Genomic DNA, 23,170 nt, shown 5'->3' with positions numbered 1-23,170 from the left:
GTCTATAGTAGGTCAACAGAGCCACAGAAGGGGCTTTACCGCTCATTGGAGGTTTGTAGTCAGGTCCTAGGTCTGGCAGCCGGCTTCCTTTTCCTGCAGACCCTGAGGCTGAGGGAGAAAAAAAAAAATCACATCAGTAGCAGCTCAACCCACAGGTAGGACAAGCCCACTTCACAGCTAATGAATGTTTTCTACAAAAAAATATTTTCAGTCTACTATGTTCATGAGAAAATGAAGTAGCACATCAACAACAGGGGAAATTATAACCTATCTGTGCAAAGCAAGCTAAGGTATAGCTTTCTATGCAATGAGGCATCTGAAAGGCTGACACGCTTTCCATGGCTGTATCCAGTGTGTAACTCAACTGCCACTCGTTGCTCACAGGTGGAAACACAAGCCACTTCTCTAGCCCAGGAAAGCATTTCTGGAAGACGGTTCAGAACACTTATGCAAAGTAGCTTCCCTTGGAAAAGGAACCATGCAGACTGGTTTGGCTGTCTTCTGCAGTAAAGAACCGGACTCTTCCAAGGGCCACAGGTATGCTGATCTGGTCTGGCAGGGACTGGATTCCTTTCTCAAATTATTAAGTTGCCTTTCCCTAAGCAGGAGCAAGAAGGCAAATGGAAGTTCAAATTGGGGTCATAGTTCCTGCACAGTCACCTAAATATCCAAAGATGGAAAAACAAAGTCTTCCCTCCAGTTGCTCACAAAGGACACTGTCTCCTAACCCATCATCAAGGAATATACGTGAGGCTGCTGACCTTAGGCTTGGGGATACCTCACAAGGAGGCCTCAGAAAACACAAAGTATCTGTGTTTTAGAAAGTCCTATTCTTGGTCTTGAATTTTGTTCTTCACATTTATATTTATAGAAAAAGCTGCTTGGGTAAAGCAAATACAAGGAGTCCTTTCCCAATAAAGCAAACATATCCCTCTATCCAAAGTGTGGGGCCAGAAAGCAGCATAAGACCTCTTTGAAGAAGTCTGAAAGAATTGCAAAGTAAAAGCTGCTGCTCACAGCACAGTGCTTAACAGACTCAGCCCTTGAACAGTGGCTCCATCACGTGTTAATAGGTAAACAAGAAAAGTCAAGTTATTTAATTACTGCATACTTTTTGGATCTCTATTTACTCATTATAAAACAGTAATGGTAATGGCATGTACTTCATGAAACAGTTGTGAGGACTAGATGGAAACTTAATCCTATGAAGACTCTGAGTGCTACCTGACACACAGTAAGTGTTCTATAAGCACTAACCATGGTTGTTACAGGCATAATAAACCTTTCTGTTCTCAGAGGCAGAGGGCATGAAGCTTCAGAAAACACTTGTGAGTCATTTCTATAAATTAAGCGTGGCTGGAAATTAATAAACTAGATTCATTTCTGTAAAACATTAGAGCTAATGTCAAGTACTTCTATGAATTATCAAACTTTGAGGAATGTAAAAATTGAAATCTGAAGGTTTCTGTATCTAGTTCATTTAACAGAATAAATCTAGAGATGAAAATGATGTTTTCCATGTTTCTAGAAATTAAAAACCCTGAAAGGTAACAAAAGTTCTTGGGTATCCAAAAGGGCATATTCTAGAAGGTAGCCCACTCTCCTTTTCAATTGCCCATACTTATCACTCTACCGCTTAGGTCTGCTGCTGTCATTCCTCCCCAGTGGTACCACACAGATCAATATTCCAGCTTTTCTCTTCACTATGATGAAGTCGAGTTGCTGGGATGACCTAGCACTTGTAAGGTTCTTCATGTTTAACTGTACTTATCTGTCAGGTAGCCCGTATTTAAGCCAATCTCTCCAGAGTATCATATTATGCAAATTATTGCCAAAGAACACACTTTGACAATAAACTGGTTGGTTTAACTCCTATATTTCCCAACATTTTTTTTCTTTTAAAGTTAACTTATAAACAAGGGATTCCGAGGATTAACCAAAAACCAAATATAAATACAGACAAAGAATTTTGAATACCAGAAGTGTGGTGAAGCTCAGATTTGCACTCTGGCTCCTAGAGTGGAGCAGAGAAAGAACAGTGAGCATGTTACACTCTGTGCATATGCAGGGTGGTATTTTTCTTTTTTTTGCACTTAAGTCAAAGTTGCTACCATGATTAAGGTTCCTCTCTGCACCCCCCATATATGAAAGCAAGTTTGCAGTTTCTTCAAAGTACTGTACAACCAACAACTCATTGCAAACACATTTCCAAAGCCCTGAAACTTGAAACCTCAAGTTCTGTCTCTTCTAGCCATTAACCAAGATCCAAAGATTTTGTATTTCTAATAACTATTCTTCAACTACAAAAGCAATCATCCAATTTACTTTTATTGTTATTTCTTAGCATAGAAAACAGACACCAACTTTAGCTGAAATGCCAGAAATGAAAATCACAAAGCATAGTTACCCTCTACTACAGCAATTACAGTGAAAAGATCTTGCTGACATGCAATTTCAAGAATGGTAACATTGAGGCCCATGCTTCCTAGGTATCCATTTAATTTTTTTTCTATTCTTTTTTAAAGTGAGCAGGTATATTTAAGTGGAAAAATGGAAAAGGAACTCTGAATTAAGTTATGGTAAAAGAATACATGGCACTAATTTTGTCACGAATCATAGTTTAGTAGGGTAAATTTGTACATGCTTTGTGGGAGGAGGCATAGAAGGTTTTTGTTGAATTTGATTACAACTTTTTACTTAGAGATACTAATAAAATCCTAGATGTTACAAATTTGTATGCTTGCTCTTATTATGTCCAAAATTGTTACAGAATTTCAATATCTTAGTGCTAATGGGACTTACTTGTAAGGCCAGTCTCTAACAGCCGCAGAATCAGTTTATTCTGCTCAGTTTGTTTTTTTTTTCCCTGCCAGTCTATTTAGCTCCCAGCTTTTCAGATACCCCAGTGCCACAAACATGGACTCAACTCCACTTTGGCCAATAAATAACATGGTTTTTTAACACAAGGTACTTATTTACAAGAAAAAAAGAAACAAAAACAACAAAAAGCTAATAATAGGTCACAAAAGAGAGGAAAGGAAAGAGAGGCCACCTACTCATTTACCTTGATCATTAGGCATTTTATCAGAGGAGTCCGCTAACAGGCCAAGCACAGGGGAAGAAAAAACAAGAGCAAGGGTCACAAGTTTTGAAGATGGGACAGGCATAATTTTTAAAGGAAAAAAAAAAAAAAATAAAACCCCACAAACTTCCAAACAGATTGAGGTGTTTTGTTTTTGTTTTTTTTTGTTTTTTGTTTTAAGAGAAACCCACATATGGTTTCTGTATTTCCAGAGACTCAGTCCCCGACTAAATTTTATTCCTAAGCTCACTTGGTTCAATACTTTATCTTCACTTTCTTACCTAGAGTTTCTTTAAAGGGCCCCTTTTAGTCTTTTTCTCTATTAAGGTCTAAAATAAGCCTTTAAAGTTAGGAGCCTGCATGTGTTGAAAAAGAATCATTTATCACAATAATACACTATTACTTTTTACAGGAAAAGAGAATCACACCTGATCTGACTGTAAATAGCTTCACATCACTGCCTCAAACAGACTGGAGTCAGAGTTCCCTTCTATATGATCTGGTCAGGCTAGTGGCCTAGGGAGCACTGATCTGGTGGTCAATGGTGAGTGAGGGATCATTTTGAGATAAATGCACACACTGTGGCTCATCATAAGGACTTCCTATATCATCCATGGTCTCTACATGCTAAAGTGATCCGTGCAAGCACAGCCCCACTGAGGACACATTATAAACCACTCTGTGGGGAGCCTTACCTTTAGGTGTTCTGAACTGGACAGCTTCAGACATGGGCCCCATGCCCTTTGAGTTCCGAGCCTGGATTTTGAAGTAGTATGGTGTGTCCAGTGTTAGCTCTTGTATCTGGTGGGTCAGCCTGTTGCCCACAACGGGCTCAATAACCCAATCGTGTATCTCTGCATTCACATCTGTGCTGTAATATATGATGTAACCTGTCCAAAGAAGTTAATGGAAAAAGAAATCTTACTACTGTTGCTTCTTTTGAAATCAGTAAGTTATACGTTACAGCACAAACGAGTAGAGAAACAGTTACTGATTAAACAGAAATGGTAAAATGCATTCAAAGTGCTACTCTAAATACAATATAGAGAAAACCACAATTTACACAGTGCCAAGCTATGGGTTATCATCTATATCAGCAGTTGAAGTAATAAAAGAATAAAAGACAGAAAATATAGGGTTAAGTACCCTCGGAATCTAAGAAATCATATAAGGAAAATAACCCAATCACTTCAACATGTCAATAAATAATGTATCTTCAATGGTCTACAATTAAAATAATGCAGTTCTGAAAACCAATAAATGGCCTAACATGCTGTTTTAGCTCTCACCAATGTGATTTCCCAGAGAAAAGCTCCTGGTAGAACTTTCCTAAGTTCTCCCAGGTTTGGGGAACAAGTCACAGTGAAACGTCAGCTGGTAACTTCCACCAGAGGGCACTCAATCTCCATGGCTGAGGCAGAAAGGCCCACAACCACAAACCTACCTGACCCATACAGTGCATTATTACTGGGTTTTAAAAATAAAGTAAAATGCAATGCAGGTCAAGTCATGCTTGATTCTTTTATGAAAGAAGCAAATTCAAAACCCGAAAAAGTCACAAAAGACCAGGAATTTATGGAAAGGAGTTTCTATCAAAAGCTGAAGCAGAACAATGCAGGAAAAAAAGCTTTCAGCTTTCTTAGGCCACACTATTAATACCAAGGAATTTCAGAAGACAAACTTCTGTTCCTCAGCATATATGTACATGGAACAGAGGCTCCAGGGGGAAATAATTAATAGCTAAATCCCTTTTCTCCTTGATAAGGCTGAGGAAGGCGCTGGGTTTACTGGGGAAGGTTCGCCTTTGGAAGTCTAAGGAAACATTCCAGGTACTCTCAAAGGCCTAGGCCAATTCAAACCTTTAAGCGTTAGTTGTAAGAGCACTGGAAGCTGAAGTAGCAGGCCTGGAGGGGAAAAAGGAATTAAACGTTTAATGGGCTTTTTTTTGACTTCAGGGTAAAAGAGCAGAATCTGTTTATTGGGAATTACCCTATAGAGTGAGGTAAAGTCTTTAATTCTAGAGCAGGTCATCTAGTCCAAGGCAGAGAAGGCAGCTTTTCTGAGGAAAATAAACTATGTCCATACAGTGTCACTACAACCAAAGGCTGTTTGTCTACTGCAACCCTTGAACAATTTAAATGGGGATTCATTTTTTTTTTATGTATAATATTTTAAATTCTTTTATTTTGTTAATGTTATTTTATTTTTTCAAATACATTTGTCTCTGCCTAACCCCCACCACTTTCCCTTGCCCGCTCCCTCCTTCCCTCCCTCAGCTTTTCCCCTTTGGTTTTGTCCATGAGTCCTTGCTATATGTTCCTTGACTTTCCTAAATGGGGATTCATTTTTATGTTACTGTGGGCAAATAGCAGCACCTCCTTGCTCCACTTCTGAGGACACCATGACTCACAGCACCTCCTACAACGACCAAGCCGGCCTCCAGACCCACTTCTCCCAACAACACAGAACTCTCCAGAGTGCTTCTGCCAGGCAGGAAAAGGGAGCAGATACACATTCAAAGTCACCTTACCTGTAATTTTGCCATTGGCTTCAGAGGGAGGCTGCCAATTTACAATTATGGTCCTAGGTTTTCCCTCTTTGCTCACAACAGTCACATCCTTGGGTGGAGAAGTAGGAACTACAAAATAAGGATACTTTCAATAATTCCTGTCCATTTCAATTTTATTCATCACTTCCTCAACACTTTCCATTTATAAGGCACAATCAAGGGTATTAGGCAAAAAAGATAAGGCCCCCTGACTTCAAAAAACTCACAGTCCATCTATAAATAGCTCCAATTAAAAAAATGAGTACACAAAATACCAAAGAGAGGACACCACACTATGGAATTACAGTACTGGCATCTCAAATGGGGGTCAGGAATATATATGGTAAGTACATAGGGAAATCAAAAGACAAGTACCTACTATATGCCAGGCATTTTATTTTTTTTTAATCCTCTCCTGATACATTTATTAATGAGAGAGAGAGAGAAAGAGAGAGAGAGAGAGAGAGAGAGAGAGAGATTGATCGATCAGTGCCCACCTCCTACGAGCTCCAACTGGGGATAGAACCCACAACCTAGGTATGTGCTCTGACCGGGATCAAACCCACAACATTTTGGTGTGCAGGATGATGCTCCAACTGAGCGACCTGGCCTGTGTGCCCAGCATTTTACAAATAATGTTTCACTTAGTATTTATGGCAACCTGAAAGGTAGTTTTACCACTGTCCCTGCTTGACAGATCAGGATGCTGAAATGAGAAAAATTATGTGATTTTCCCAAGATAACATTGTCCTCCTAATTTGGATTATTTTGTTAGGATGTTCTTAAATGTAAAATAATTTTCTCTCTCACCTATATTTGGCTCTCCAAATGTTTGAAAACCCCAAATTCCTTCAAAGAACTCATGATTTATAATTTGATGTTTTCAAGTTTGCAAAGCCAACCATTTGAGCTTATTGCTCTGAAATGTAAAGCTGTTTGTGTAACTGACAAACCAGTAAAATAAAAATGACTACATTTCTTGTTTCCATGTTATGGCTGAAAACTTTTAAGGTACTAGTAAGGAAATGAGAGAATCCTCCTAGTGTAAAATGGAAGAAAGCCTGGTGAAATGTACACATCCTAAGGAAATATATAATGTAATTTATTAGCTAATGGGTTGGAATTAAAGCAGAAAGATACTCTTAAAACTGGCAAAGAACGCCAACTCAAGGTCTGTGTAAGCTTTTGTGTGCTGTATTTCTGGCTCTCCAAATCCAAACCCTTTTCTCTGTAGGAAGTTTAACCCACTGTTCAGAAGACAAAAAGACATTAGGGCCAAGCCCTCTGAGGAGATACTATACCCCGATTTTTCATCATTTATCCACAAGAGAGAAAAACACAGGGGACTGGAATAGACAGAGACTACCGATGATTACACACGTCCCCATGCTCGGAAAGTACAAGGGGTAAAAGGGTAGGCCTACAAGTGAGCAAAAAAGCAAACAGAATCTCAAACCTGGATGGCCTGCTTTCCCCTCAATTTGCTTAGTCTCTTCTCTTTCATGTTTCCTTACGGACAAAACCCTAAGGACACTCCAATGGGCATTATTACAGGACACTAACTGGTTTGCAAGAGAGCTGCTGCTGAAGTGCTGAGGTCCCAGCAAGCATGGTGCTGCAGCTGCCTGGTAAGGGGCAGGCCACTCCATCTTTTGTTTCTCAGTCACCAGGAAAGCAGGGTGAATGACAACAATCCCTCATGTCTTCACAGTGTTTGATAACTGAGCATGTACCTTCCCATCTCCTCCTCATTTTACCCTTACAATAACCCTACAAAGTAGGAAAGGCAGAGGCTATTACCCCTCAGGAAGAAACAGATTCAGAGAGGCTGAGCTGACCTGCTTATGATCACAGTCAGTGGATGGCTGACCTGGGACTGAATTCATGTCTCCTAATTCCTAAAATCTAGTATACTTTGTATTATATTATCCTGTTATTTGCTAATGTTCTTGTACGACAATGAAAAAAACATAACTCAGCTGAAAAAACAAATACTGAATTCCAGCTGTAGTTGCTCATTGTGTTTGGTAAATATGTTAACTAATGTATTCAATTCTTTCCTTCGTTAGTAAAAGCAGGTGACGGTAAGTCTCATGATTTGGAATGTGGTACAACATCAGCAAGAACTTACACTGACTTTCATACATGCAGAGAAGAAATGCCATATGGCCTATGGTTCCAACAACACATACCTAATTCAAAGGTGGTCCCATGGGCTGTCATACTCCACGTGCTTGATCTTCGACCTTTGGTCACCATCACAGAGAATTCATAGAGTGTATTTGCTTTTAAACCAGTCACCAAATAACTCAATGTGGTTGCATTTGCATTCTGGAAACATATCATTCAAGAACTTTAGATTTAGAAAATACCAACAGTTAGCTTTTCTCACCCAGAACACATGTGCTAGTACCTTGTACTTGGTGTTTGCTGGGATGTTGGTTTTCCAGCGGACTGTGTAGTACCGAGAGTCTGTAACCTTCTGGTGTTTGGGCAACGAGTTGTCTGCCCATGTAATCCTGATGGTGTCGTGACTCAGAATGGAAGCCTGGACTCCCACTGGTGGCATCATGGGAGTGGGATCTGGCACTGGAGTGTATGGAGCATTAATAACAAATAAATCAACTTCAGAAGTGTCTGGGTAAAAAGTAATTAAAAAGGGAAGTGGCATTTTAACATAAACAAAAATAAAATAAAAGGGAAATGCAGGGTAATAAGATGGAATGAAAGGTGAGAAATGAAGAAAGAGAAAGAAAATCCAGAGTTAATAGGTAACCACCATTCATTTAAAAGGATATTTCCACTTGTGTTCTTTTAGGAAAACATCTAGAGAAACACTAATTAACTATATATTCTCTACTGTATTCTGTAGGTGTATTAAAATTTGGTAATCCAGTGATTATATTAACATATTCATACTTGGATTTTCTTTAAATTACTTGAAAATTCTACTTCCTGTCCAAAAAGGATCATGAAAAGATAAAAATTGCTTTTAAAATTAAAAGGCAGAATTTTTGAGCTAGCAACAAAAAGCTCATGATCTGTTTTGATATTTCAGTGGCTGAGGCTGAGTTTTTGGGACACGGCTTATAAGTGCTTATCACAGGACATGAAAGGGTCCCACTCTCAAACCTGAGTCCTGAATGTTGGCCAACGGCAGCTGAGCCTGGCCTTCATATTTGGGTTGTGTGATACCCACACACGGTTCATTTGAGGTTTGCTGATGTCCTGCTACACTTTCTCCAGTCAAGTCAGAGACCAATCCACTGATGAATTCCAGTAAGTCATGAGAAATGCCATAGTTATAGGTCTAAGTGACTTAGTCTTTATGAACTTTAGAAATCGAAGTACTTATCTGATAGAAAGGAAAGTCTATCCTCAAGTGCTGGCCTGTGCCATACACAACAGACACATTCTCATCAAAACAGAGGCCAGAATAAGTACAAGGCACCAAGGACTGTCAGCCCACAGCAATACAGCAGGATCCATTTGGGCTTTTCCAACAGGTTTTGTAAATATACACAAACTGATTTATTTTTAGTTAAGGTTTTAAAAGGGCTTAAGGTTTTAACAAGGTTTCCCACATAGTTATCCTGATTAGCCCTTCCTGTAAGTCAAAATCTGAAAAGACATGGGCCTTTATGGATAATTGCCACGCTAAAGCAACAGTCTTTCATTTGCGTATTTTCTACACAACAAGGACTAAAAATAACAGAGGAACAGCATGCATTATAATCAAGGGCCTTGTTCAAAGATCAGGACGCATACCATTTAGTTACAGAAAATGTACCTTTTCAGAAGCAAAAATCATTAGGCTTCTTTGAGGAAGTTTTTTATTTGTAACAACTCTTGAAAAAAGTAGCTAGATTACATGAGTTAGGAACATTTCCTTCAGTATTTCTAGCCAGAAGACTACAGAGTCCAGCAGAAGTAATGCCTGCTTGAGTGTTGTTGGAAGGATAAAAATATCAGTGTAATAATTTATAGTTTTAATTTGAACATTTCACCTAAAATGTCATATGTTAGACTTGAGTATGACATTGTTATGTTACATAAGAATTTCATGCTTAAGATTTTGTAATTAAAAAGGAGCACTATTTGTGCCAGACCCTGTATATTTTAAGTTGCATTAAAAAAAAATTCAAGTGTTTTTTTCTATTGTAGATTGAGTTTAAAAAGTAGCGAGCTATTTATTTAATATTCTCTTTTGATCTTGCTTTGTTCCCTTTATGGAATGTTAAAGCTATTTTTAAAAGAAGTTACTCCAAATTGTGAGCAGAAGACAGGAGAGAAACACCAGACGTGGGGTCATGATGTTGGTCTCGTTAAGTAAAAGCAAAAGAAGAGGCGGGTGCAGAGATTATCTTTTTAAAAAGAATAATGCTAATGGCTAATGTGTAATATACAAAAGTATCCAGAAGACATAGCAGGCAATACAGATTCACAATTCTGCAAAACAACTGGAAAAGAGCATTTCTGAAAGTGACAAATTCTTATTTTTCAGTACCCATTAGATAAAATGTCTAACTCTAATATGTTACTCTGATAAACTTCCTCATTCAGATCTAAATTAGATACTTTATATGTCTATAGAAATTTACATTATATGTATAATCCTTTAAAGATATTTTAAATAAATTATAAAGAAAAAATTGAATATTTGGTCTCTTTTGTAATAAATATACAGTTGATCAAATGGATAGTATATCTGACTTCATATAAGGCTTATGAAAAGTACATACAAAAATATTTTCCTGACCAGCTCAGGTAACTAGTAAAGAAAATGCTAGATTCATCAATCGTCTACATTTATTGCTACAATCAGTAACCTATACAATTCTTCCACCGACATGGAGATCTTTTCATTTTTTGACTCATTTTAGTTATAACTCATGTGACGAACAGACAAAAAATCACTTTTAATTCTCTCACAACTATGGTTTTTAGTTCCCAGTGCATTAAAAACATGTGTTACATATCTACCTAGAAATGTTTACATTATAGGATTGTTAATATTTTCTAAAAAGCAAAACAAGAATTAACATTCCATGTTAAAATCCCATATTCCTATTGGAAGACTGCACCGTAAACTGCCATATACTTTTCCTTCCACTGATATCTAGGGGGTGGGCCTCATGCCAACATTCTACTAAAGCTGATGGAAAAAAACTGAAGACCAGAGGAGGACAGCAGACCTTCCTTACCGGTGTGAGGTCTGGTTACAGCACTCTCATACAGGGGGATGCCTTCACCCACGTTGTTAAATGCTTTCAAGGTAATCACATAGTGAGAGCTGGGATCTGAAGAAAAGAAACAAGTCAAAGCACTTAGAAAAATTCTCACTGAAGAATTTTAAAAACTCAAGAGTGACTGTGCATGATCTCAACTGCAGAGGCAATAAGGAGCGAAGACTTCGAATGTCTGAAAGCAAGGATAAATACCACACCCTATACACTATGGTTTTTCCTACGCGTGCATACCTATGATAAAGTTTAATTTCTAATTTAGGAACAGTAACAGATTAACAATAACTAATAACAATATACTGTAAATGTGGTCTCTGTCTCTGATAGCCAATCTGATGACTGACACGGTTAACAGGCAGGTAGCCTATTCAGCATGGATATGATGGACAGAGGGATGATTCGTGTCCCGGGAGGGAGAGACAGAGTGGGAGAGCTTGAGATTTCACCACACTAGTCAAAACGGTGTGTATTTTAAAACATTATAAATTGTTTACTTCTGGAATACTCCATTTAATATTTTCAGGTCTTGGCTGTCCGTGGGTAACCCAAACCGCAGAAGCTGAAACAGTGGATAAGGGGAAACGGCCGTGCAGAAAAACTGTGGGATAAACTTCCTGGAGTTAGTACCAGGAGAGAGGTTGGCTGTGCCTGAATTCTCTCTTGGCCTCAGCTAATGGACCGTCTACTGATGTTATTTTATAATCCAAGTGAGGCTTGGATTAGAATGAGTAAATAGGATATTCACGTGTTGTAAGCCCATAGATGGGGTTTAAAATTAAACCCCTTTCCTTCTCAGGAGGAGGAGGACAGTGACTGGAACAGCCAAGGTAGAGAAACAGGAGGAGAGCTGTTAATTTAGTAATTGTTAAATGTCCTTAACTCTCTGGAGGGTAGGGGTGGGGGGAGGGGGGACTCCAAATCCAGGAACCGTCAAAACTCATCTAGCCCTCATGTAGACTTCTTAGTTGGACACAATATGGTCCAGAATTACAACTGGCTTGGAGGTGATGCTGCAGGAAATATAAGACTGAAAGTGACACTCCCTCTAGGTGACCATATAAAATGCTGCTAGTTAGACCCGATGAAAACAGGTGTTATTAAATAAACAGTTCTCTTTTTCTTGCTTTGTAAATCAACTTTGAGGAATAAATGGCATAGAGCAAAATGTACCCATTTAAGTTTATATACAGTTTTGTTGAGTTTTGACAAATATGTGTATCTGTGTAATCACTACCACAATCAATACAAATACTGACAATACTCCAGATAGTTCCCTTGGGACCCTTGTAGTCTATTCCCACCACCTCTGTTTCTAGGTAACCACTGATCTTTGTCACTATAGATTAGTGCTGCCCATTCTGTAATTTCATAAAAAGGTAGTAACATGTAAAACAGAAAAATAAGAATCTTCTCCCATGCTTATTGTCCTGTTATTTATATTCTTCGGTATACTGTCCGTCCACATCTTTTGCTTACTTTTTTACTGGACTGTCATCTTCTTATTGAGTACTGAAAGTTTTTTTTAAATAAATTCTGGACTCAAATTCTTCATCAGATATTTGAATGGTAAGCATTTTCTCCTAGTCTGTGGCTCACCTTTTCATTTTATTGGTGTCTTTTCTGAAGTAAAGTGTTAAATTTTGCTAAAGTCAAATTTATTCTTTTAATTCCATAACTTGTGCTTCTTTGCATCCTCAGATATCCTTGCTTACCCCAAGGTCGTCAAGACTTTGTCCTGTTTTCTTATAGAAATTGTGTAATTTTTGCTCTTGCATTTAGATCTGCTTTAGTGTATGGTATAAAATAAGGGTCAAAGAAGGTTCCTTTTCTTCCTCATACAGTTATCTAATTATTGCCCTGTCTTTTGTTGAAAAGACTATCTTCTCCCCAATAAATTATCTCAGTATTTTTGTAAAAGAACAATTGGATCTATTTCTGGGCTCTATTCTGCTCCAATAATCACCTACTTTACACCAATACTACCACAATGTCTCAATTACTGTAGCTTCATAATAAGTCCTGGAGTATGGGTTTTCTAAACTTTATCCTTTGTTTCAAAAATGTTTGGCTATTCTAGTTCCTCTGATCTTTCATTTAAACGAGTTTACAAATTTCTATAAAAAAGTCTACTGGGACTTGACATAGGATTGCATTGGGGAGAATGCAACTTTAATTCCAATTTCTAACTGCTTATTGTTTAGATGCAAATACAACTATTCTGTATATCAACTTTGTATCTTGTGACCTTGCTAAACTAACTTATAGTTTCAGTAGTCTTTCTTGCAGATTCCTTAGGATTTTCTACAGTAACAGTGAGTCTGTAGAGTGCTCAAATATTGGTTTCTAAATACCATTTTCCATAAAAGAAACCAGGGTTCCTTGGAGAAATGGCTGATTCAATGGGTAAGGGTAGGAAACACCAGAACCTGAAACATCTTACCAAGTCAAAAGGAAGAAGGTGCTTAATGAAAGATGGGAGGTGTCAAATGGACAGAGAGGAACCAGTTATAAAGAGATTCCCATCGGCCACTGGCCATTTTTTCACTATGAAAGAGAAGGAAAGCTATTCATTATTAAAGAATGCTAATAAATGTAAAAGAAATAATGGAATTAGAAAATCACCATTTGTGAAACACCAGAGTAACTGCTGTTACTAAAGACGCAAAAACTAGTAAGTAAAAGTTTGATGAGAAATAACATATTTACAAAGACGGTGTCTATCTGCCTGAAAGGTACTTATTAATTATGAAAAAAAATAACTTTATACTCGAGAAATGTGGCCGACACCATTTTAACCAAGAGATTAAAGTTAACATCACTTGTGACAGGCTCTCCTGTACTGCCTAATACAGTGTGCTGACAAGAACACAATGCATCTATGATGTTCCTTCTAGAAGAGAACAAGCTGAATGTAATGAGGAGATATTAGACAAGTCTGAATTGAGGGACAGTCTACAAAATATAAATGGTCAATACTTTTCAAAAAGGTCATAGTCATTAAAGTAAAAAAAAACAAACAAACCCAAACAAAAGAACCCCGAAGAACTGTTCCATCTCAAAGAAAACTAATGAGATGACAAAATGCAACATGTGATCATGGGCAATGTTTTTCTTTTATCATAAAGGACATTAATGAGACAACTGGTAAAATATGAATAAAGTCTGCAGATATTGTCTTAGTGTTAATTTGCTAATTTTGATAATTGTAGTGTGGTTATGAGAGAAAATGTCCTGGTTTTTAGGAAATGCATATTAAAGGTATTAGTGAGGAGAGAGGCACTTTCAAATGGTTCAGAGGAAAAACAAGGACAATATAGGAAGACAGCAAGTGATAAAGCACATGTCTTAAAATGTTAACCTCTGGGGAATCTGAACTCAGGCTATACAGGAATCCTTTGTTCTACTTTTGAAAGTTTCTATAAAATTATTACACAATAAAAAGGTAAAAAGAAAGCAATCACCAAGTGCAATTACTTCCCTCCCCTTGATATACACACCCAGATTTTCGATGGTGTAGTAGCGCTGTTTATAGTCCACTTTGATGGTCTGAGCATGCGGGCTGCCGATACCATAACCAATAGCATACCCTCTGACCACAATGTTCTGGTTCTCTGGAGGGGTCCAGCTCACTACAATGCTTGTGACAAGCGGGCGGACGTGAAGAGAACTAGGTACTTCAGGAACACGAGTTTCTGAGAAAAAAATTGGAAAAGCAAGATGAGATCCATCTTCCTTTACAACATCTCACCACCTTTGGGGAATGGTGTGCAGCCTCCTGCCAAATTATTTGGTGCCATATTCTGGTTTCTCTTCAGAATGCATAAATCTTTCACCTTTTACCAAATTATTTGGTGCTAAGTTTTTTCCATTATGCTTAAGAATTCAAAGAGAATCTTTATATATAGGAAAGCATGGTCCATGGTTTTACTGCATTCTAAGAAGGAAGCAAAACCCAAAGAGTCTGAAATATAAAACACTGCAATATTAATTTGGAAGGGAAGTCAAAGAGATCTAAGAACCTCTGCCCAATAGAAAAAAACACATAAATTGCCTTTTAATAGTTGCCCATTCTTCTTGGTCTCACATCTAATTCCCTAACTTACCAGGTAGAAAAATAAACTAATTAGAAGCCTGTTGTCAACAGGTAATCAAGGATCACATTACAGCAATAGTATTACTTATTTACTCTCCTAAGTAATATGACAAGTCAGAAAACATGAAGCTTTAGAACCACAAATTGATTTAAATGGTAGGAGACCAAGAAGCTTAAAAGGTGGCAATTTACAGTCTCTTTCAAGGCATAAATTGCTATCTTAATTTAAAAATTCATAAACCAAGAGTGAGAAAAAGGACCCAGGGTCTTTTGTTTCCCAAGTTCAGCTCCTGTTTCTGATAAGGGTACATACACCCACTCATATGGACTGACTTACTAAATAAACAGGTGACAAAAAGGACAAGGTGTCTGTGATGAAGCAAAAAGGCAAACTAATGCAAACAAAGGCAAGATTCACATGGTTCAGCCTGACATTTTAGACCATTCATGTACTTAATGTCCTTGGTAAAAAAAACAGACTTAAAGCACCTGTACCTTTTTACTGTCTCTGGTTCTGCTTAAAAAAACAGTTCTTTAAAAGCCACCAGTGGGGGGTGGGGGAGGAGGGAGATCCAGGAAACTTGCTGCATTACAGGAATAACAGGAGTATAATACATTATAGTTCACGGATTAAAATGATATACATCTCAAATCTGTGGCTTTCCAGTTAGACTCACTTAACTCAGTTAGTACCTTGCTGTGTCAACCCTACTAATTGTGGTTCTTACCGTCTAAGTCACTTTCAAAAGTTTCAGCGGACAGCCAGTCAGTAGCTGGGCCTGTGCCATTGACAGTTAGAGCAGCCACTCGAAAATTATATTCAGTCCCCCGATCCAGACCTGAGACCCAAATGAGGAAAAACAAAAACAAAAACAAAAGATCTCTCATTAAGCAATCTCTCATTAAAGCCAGTATCTCATCCACCAACTCAGTACATAGCTACTACCTTGATAAAGTTTAATTTAAAGTTAGTACGAAACAGGCAATACATAAATACAGCACAGAGGAGCTCCCACCTCTAAAGTAGAGGCTGAAGTTCACACAATCCAAGAAGAAAACAGAAACTGAGTAACACTCCCAGGAGATCAGAGATTTTTAAAAAGCGCTTGAAGACATTTTAGAGATCACTGACTGCCATCCCTTCATTTTGTTACTAAGGAAGTTAAGGCCAAAAAGAGGCCAAGAAAAATGAACGAAGTCAGTTGGTCTTAGAAGACACCGAAGACCAGAAAAGAATGCAAGATGTAACTCCTATTTCATCTTTTCTTATGGGCGAGTAGCAGGCAACAGCAGTATGGTGGTTACCAGAGGGAAGGGGGTGGGGGCGTAGTAGAGGGTAAAGGGGACCAAATACATGTGATGAAAGATGATTTGACTGTGGGCGATGGATACACAATGCAATATACAGATCATGTTATCACAGTAATGTACACTCGAGACCTATATGACCCTATTAACCAATGTCACTTAATAAAAAATGAAAATAAGAACAAATAAACTTTAAAAGGAGACATAAATCCTATCTCCTTATCTGTTCTCTGAGCCATTCCATAATTAGAGAAAAAACTTTAAACACCAAACACAGCCTAGAAATCTATTTCTCAACAGCCTACCCACCCATAAATATATACAATAAGTAAAAAAGGAACAAAGCCTTTCTCTTATGAAACCTTTCATATTTACTATCAGCTAATAAAGTACATGATTTATGAATGTATCAAGGGCAACAATGGTCCCCACATAAAAGTCTACCCTACAAAGTGGAGCGACAGTCAATATTCATATATTCATGACTTCATTTTTTTCTTTTTTTTACTGTGTTAAAATTACACATAAAATTTACCATTTTAACCATTTTTAAGTGTACAGTTCACACGCATAGATTTTTAGGTCACTTAAATGCTAGACACTGTGACAGGCATTATAAGGGTTATGAAAAATTATCCTACTTCCCCATATCCAAATATTGGGATCTTTGGCCAGAAACATAGTACAGAAATTCCAAAGAGAGAGCTATTGAGAGAGAATTTGGCCAGGATGAGTCCTGGCTCAGGTAATCAGTCCTGTCACATGGTGTGAGAGGAGAGATGGGAGGTTCTGTTCTTTGCAGAATATCCTGAATCTGTGTGCCCAAAAGAAAGCAAGAAGCAATACTGCAGGAGGAGAAGAAAATTGGCTGGGCCCAAGTCACTTAACCTCCTGGTCTCCTCCCTGCATACATGAAGCAGAAAGAGCCAGAGTAGCTGTATATGTATTTACAATGGTGCCAGAGAGCAGAGAGACCCACGTGTAAAGAGGCTGAAAATTCCTTTTCCCTGAAGTAACCGACAGGATTCATAGACTAAAGCTAAAGCACACAAATCATATTACAAAGATGTGGCAGAATATGTTAAGTGCTCTACGTGGCATAAAAGGAAGAAACAATTACTTCTGGCTAAAACTTAATCAATATGGTATTGTTCTGTACAGGATCCTAGCAATCAGTATTATTCTCTAATAGCTTCGGGGTAATGATTCAAGACAGCAAAGATCTCCATTTCTGGTCACTGTTATATATCCAGTGCTAGCCCATCTAATAAAAACTGATTAAAGACTGTTAAATGAAATGAATCAATTTAAATATTACTATTATTTTTAAAATCACCCTTCTTTATCCTTATATTCTATTTTTAAAAAGATTTTATTTATTTTTACAGAGAAAGGAAGGGAGGAGGAAAAGAGAAACATCAATGTGTGGTTGCCTGTAGTGCGCCCCCTGCTGGGGACCTGGCCCACAATCCAGGCATGTGCCCTGACGGGGAATCAAACCAGGGACCCTTTGGTTCACAGTCCGGCGTTCGGTCCACTGAGCCACACCAACCAGGGCTAAATATGATTTTTAAATGCAAGAATTTTCTTGACAAAGGAAAATCTATTTTTACCATTAAAATAGTATTTTCCTTCTATGTCAGAAGTCTTATTGAGAAAATGAACAGTCTCCTCATAGGCAAGGATTGTACTCTTATTTTCATGCTATTAGCGGCAAGAACAATGTCTGCTATACAGCAATATCTACTATTAAACATGCAAAATAAAAGCTTTAAAGACAGGAAATGTTATTTAACTGTATTTGAAGTAAAATGAGAAACTAACTTTTAAGAACATCTGTGAGCAACTGCACTGTTATGCTCCTCCAGTGAGGTTTCTCAGCGGCAGCCACGCAGAGAGAAGACTGACCTCACGGAGAAACACGCACCCCTTCTCCTGCTCTGAAAGCAGTCCCGTCTCGGGGATGAGGCTTAGGGAGAAAAGCTTGCTGGATCACTATAGTGCACTGTTTCACTGTCTGTTGCTATCTCAATTTTTAGAAACTCATAATGAAGTCAAGACACCTATTTTTGACTCCAGATCTTGGTTCTATCAAGAACCTGGCCTCTGGAGGCATAGGAAAGTCGTTGATGTTAAGCTTCTCTCATCCTTTCAGTGTCTACCTAGGAGGGAAGCAATCCTGGAAAGTTTAGAATCCTGCAGGGTGATAAATTAATTCTCAGGGCTTAGATAATAATGACAATGCCTCCAATTTTTGTCTTTCTCATCTACTAACTCAGCTAGAAACCCCAGAAGGATTTCTTAGGGGCATCTGTCTCTGTTCTTTGTCAGCAAAGTCCCAATAGCCAAAGAGCAAAAAGCACTCCATATTCCTCCCATGGCCTCCTGCAAAATGAACTTCCCCTTCCTAAGCCAACTCAGTTTCCCCCATTTGAGGAAGAAAGAGGGGGATATTCTGTCATCTACAGGGGGAGTCCATATTAGAGCTATGCCATACTTGTTATGTCGCATATAAAGGAAAAACTATACAAAAGAAACTATTCGTCCCTGACAGAACTTTCTAAAACTTGATTGTGCCCATAGTAGCAAGAATGACTACTGCACTGCTACAGCTATGCACGAATGCTGTTTAAGGCCATGTATAACACAAGTGGTGGTGTAACAGGGTGCACCCCGTGTCCTCGAAATGGGGGATGGGTTGGGAAGTGCCAAGGACAGCTCATGAGTGTCACACGCACTCTGGCTGCCAAACAGTACACGTAGCCCTGGCATGGGATGCACACTGGCTGTGCAGGAGATCCTAGAAATAGAAGAGTGTGTGGAAACATGGCTCTCTCCTCTTTACTGGCTATGGGGGAGCGGAGCTCCCGGGCCCTGGGTCTTGGGGACTGTGTGGTCGAGGAACATTCCCAGGGTCCCTCTTGAGTGGGGGCCTGCCTGGAACACAGCAGGAACTAGGCCTGTAAGAGGGGAGGGGAGAAGGCTCAGGCTTGCAGCACCTGGGGAGCATGGCTGGAGGGCAAGCCCTGTGCCCTTGCCCAACACTGGAAGCCGCAGCGGCAGCCAGCCTGCTGCCCACACCTCCAGCACTGGCCTGTCAGGGACAGTTTCTCACTGCTCTGCCTGCTCTGCCTGCTCCAGCCAGGGCAGGCTTAGAGTACTGGTTGGTGCTGGTCCTGGAGGCAGCGCAGCAAAAAGAGAAGTGTTAAAGGGAAGCAGGCCTGGGCCCAGTGACCCCGAGTCCTGTGCCCCTCCCTCCCACATGAGAAGCTACAGGGGCAACTGAAACTGTGCTGCGTGAGACACAGCGGAGAGCAGCGGCTAGAGGAAGAAGACAGCATGCTACAAGCAGGATGCCTGGATGCACAGACTCTGAAAAGATGAATGAAGCCAGACAGCAATGGGAAATCAGCTAAGTCTCCTATATTTCTTTTTCTTTTTTAAAGATTTTATTATTTTTGGAGAGGGGAAGGGAGGAAGAAAGACAGGGAGAGAAACACTGATATGTAAGAAAAACATCAATCAGTTGTCTCTTGCATGCCTCCAACTGGGGACCTGGCTTGCAACCCAGGCATGTGCCCTGACCAGATATTGAACCAGCGATTTTTTGATTCGAAGGCCAGAGCTTAATCCACTCAGCCACACCAGCCAGGGTGCCATCTATGTTTCTTAAAGGACGATACTTCTGGGTGAGAGGAGAGGTTCCTGGCACAATTTTGAACTAAGCTGGCAGAGGGTGGCAGGGTGATTTTCTTTGTGTGCCTTAGAGGAAACAGGTGTTGAGGCAGAAACTGCCATTATTTCAAACTGCACAGACTTTGAATAAAAAATTCCTTGCCTTTCCACTGAACTCTTCCTCTAGAGTTTTTTGCCTGTTGGTGATGAGTGTTCGCTAGCGAACTGACTGTTCGCTAACAGTGTCAGCATTATAAAAATCATTTTGTATACTCTGCTACCAACTAGACTGAGCAGATTCTTTGGTTATATAGCTTTGTTTTAACTTTTTTTCCAGAATACTAAAAAAGCAGTATGTATATTTAAAGAAACAGAAGATATAGAAAAATGCAAGCAAGGAAATAAAACGCAAACACAATCTCACCATTCAGAGATGACAGAACTTGTGTTTTCCATTAATTTTTATCAAGTCAGAAGTAAAATGAATCACTACACATTCTTTTGAACGATTTTTACTTGGTGTAGGTCAACAGCTCAGTGCAGTAATTAGACTAGCATAACTCAGCGTATGAGACAGATACCACCTCCCAGCTTTGGTCTATATGCAAAGCAGTCTACCTTCAACCAGCTGAGACAGCTGTGTCCCGGTTACCAAGGTCTCAGTGACATCACTCTTGCGGGAAGACTTTCGGTAGCGAATTTTGTAGCCAGTAATCTTCCCATTTTGTGTGGCTGGAGGAGGTGGCTGCCAGTGAATCATAATACTCTGGAAAAGACAAGTTTATAGGCAAAAGATGAAATTTGTCAAAAGTTTGGTTCTAACTTTTATGTATTATGATCCTGAATTTAAGGAGGAGGAACATAAAGGCAGTAGGGTGTTCAGAGTTTTATTATTTAATAATCACTCAAAAATACTTTTTAATTAAAACTCCCAGTGATCAAATTGGGAGATTATATTTGCAAGCAGTATCAGTATACTTTAGGCCCTTGATCTTCTGGGTGTTTAGCCAGAATAAAGATGCTGGTCAAAAGTCTCAAAAAAGTTTTCAGAAGAAAATATGAGGTCAGAGGCACATGGATCAGAAAGTAAACTATTGATAGGGGTAAGGTTCTCTTCCTATCTCAATTGTGGGACAGCTGAAATTAGTTAATTTCTGTCTAACTCCTCAAAAAAGGGATCATGAATTAACAAGTTTTTTTTTCTTTTTTAAGGAAAAGGAGTCCAACAGTACTTCCCGAAAGGACCACACATCTCAGATGTCTATGCAGCCCAGAAAGGGCTCTGGGCCTTTTGAGAGGTAAACATGCATTAAATGTACAGTGAACATGAATAGGTTTCAGCATCGGCAACCATTAGACATTCACACTGGGCTCATCTCATAGGACTAAAAGTCTATGGTATCATAAATGACTTAACTTCTTTCTACCTAATTACCAAGGTTCTGAACTGTTAAGCTCTAGAAGGTAATGATTTACATAACAGTAGCAAACATACGAGGTCTGTCCAGAAGGTATCCAGCCATGCAACTATGAAAAATAGAGACATTTACTGAGGAGATACAAGATAAAAGAAACATTGTACACAGGACAATGATGCCTCAGTCCCCTTCAAGACACCTTGGTACCTCACACAGTTCTCCCAGTTGCCATCAGCCGCCCCATCGTATTTTTCTGAGTCTCACTGACAGTCTGAAATCTCTTCCCTTTCAAAGGTGATTTTAGTTTTGGGAAAAGCCAGAAGTTGCAGGGCACCAAATCTGGGCTGCAGTGGGGGCTGAGTCATCTGGGCAATTTGAAGTTTTGCTTAAAAACTCTGGACAGGATGTATGAGCGGGCGCATTGTCATGATGAAGCTGCCAATCATCAGTTGCCCACAGCTGTGGCCTTCTGAATCATCCAAATAGTTCCCGTGGAGAAATGTTGAAGTTTAATGCAAAATTTGATGCAGATTTGTTGCTCTACTCGCTCATTTTGAATACAATAGCAACACTGCGCACATGCTCACTCATGGGCGTCTACTGCCCCCACTGATGAGTTCAGTGAAGTCATTATTATTCACACATGTGCATTCCAGTCCACTCTCCTTGGCTGCCAGATTACATCAATGTTGTGCAAACCATTCTCTTTATATTAACAATGGTTGGACTTTCTCCAAACAGACCTTGCATTTACAGAGAGGCTGAAATAAGTCTGGCATCAGAGAAAGGCAGTAAAGTTTAAACAGGATAAACTGAAGCTGGCTTCTAAGCTCAGTGTCACTGGCAAATATAATAGAAAGGTCATCTTACCTCCTGAAGATGGTTGTTTTAGTATAGAATCTCCCTCTCCATAAGCCCTGAGTCTTATATACCAGTAAAAATGAACAACAGCAATATAAAGTTTTACCTTTGAATTTCTTACTTCTAAGGACAGATTCTGAGGAGCAGCACTGGGAACTGGACAGGCAAAAAATAAATAAATAAATGAATGAATGAATGAATGAATAAATAAATAAAAAGAACAAATAATTTTTTTCAATCACTTATCATTTGACTCTTCTTGGGTAGACTTTACACAAATGCACATCTCAAACACTGATTATGCAACCTGGCGGTCTAAATGCCGCTGTTGATGCCACTGTGTTGACAGCAGTATGTGGATAAGGTGTGGTTACGCTGGACTCATTTAAAAAACTGAGATGCTTTCATATAGATGCACCCATACCCAAGTCAGCTTGTACCTTTGGGAAGTCAGATGCTTATTTCAAGGATGTGACTGACTATAAACTTTTCTAGAACCCAGATATATTCTGAACCTTCACCATATTCTTTTGATTAGCCTTGGTGACAGCACAGCTTTATTTTTTGGGAAAAGCCACAAGTTTTCTGGAAACAACTCTAATGAATATGGCAAGGGAGTAAAGTCCGTAATGGATGAATCCAAAATGTGATGTACATAAATCAGTGAGTTTGGCTTTCTAGATGAGTTCTAAAACTGGTTTTGAAGGCAGTTCCCAAGTAAAGCAAAGAGACAGCTTCAGTGAAGTGACCATCTGGCTCCTCAAGACAACTGTATAGCAGGGAACACTCGTTTAGATGTGAGAAGTTTGAAACAATGCTTAAACAGCTGCATAATTTTAGTTCCTTACATACTAGAACATGTGACAGGGGATTCTCAAAGTTAATGGGTCACACAGCCTCCAGCATCCCCCTTTGTAGTAACTAAAGCAAGCAAAGAGA

General features: G+C 39.0%; 1 protein-coding gene across 8 annotated transcripts in view; it reads right to left on the bottom strand.

Moving 5' to 3' along the window:
- The window catches only part of NEO1 (neogenin 1), a 273,818-nt gene that overhangs the window by 24,420 nt on the left and 226,228 nt on the right, over nt 1–23,170 (bottom strand). For 4 of the 8 annotated variants that reach the window (XM_054564206.1, XM_054564642.1, XM_054564403.1 and 1 more), the window contains exons 12-22: nt 22,338–22,387; nt 20,571–20,718; nt 15,698–15,808; nt 14,374–14,568; nt 10,835–10,930; nt 8,044–8,267; nt 7,823–7,961; nt 5,613–5,720; nt 3,778–3,972; nt 3,065–3,097; nt 40–108 (exon numbers count right to left, since the gene is read on the bottom strand). In XM_054564206.1, coding sequence (XP_054420181.1) covers nt 40–108; nt 3,065–3,097; nt 3,778–3,972; nt 5,613–5,720; nt 7,823–7,961; nt 8,044–8,267; nt 10,835–10,930; nt 14,374–14,568; nt 15,698–15,808; nt 20,571–20,718; nt 22,338–22,387 — 1,368 coding nt within the window. The remainder of the gene's footprint in view (nt 1–39; nt 109–3,064; nt 3,098–3,777; nt 3,973–5,612; nt 5,721–7,822; nt 7,962–8,043; nt 8,268–10,834; nt 10,931–14,373; nt 14,569–15,697; nt 15,809–20,570; nt 20,719–22,337; nt 22,388–23,170) is intronic. The other 4 variants (XM_054564241.1, XM_054564568.1, XM_054564324.1 and 1 more) reach the window with 3 other exon arrangements.

Source organism: Pteronotus mesoamericanus, unplaced genomic scaffold (genome assembly GCF_021234165.1).
Source record: "Pteronotus mesoamericanus isolate MK-2021 breed Mesoamerican mustached bat unplaced genomic scaffold, CSHL_Meso_final contig_100, whole genome shotgun sequence".
In the NCBI taxonomy this organism is placed as follows: domain Eukaryota; kingdom Metazoa; phylum Chordata; class Mammalia; order Chiroptera; family Mormoopidae; genus Pteronotus; species Pteronotus mesoamericanus.
This window is presented reverse-complemented; position numbering and strand designations above follow the sequence as displayed.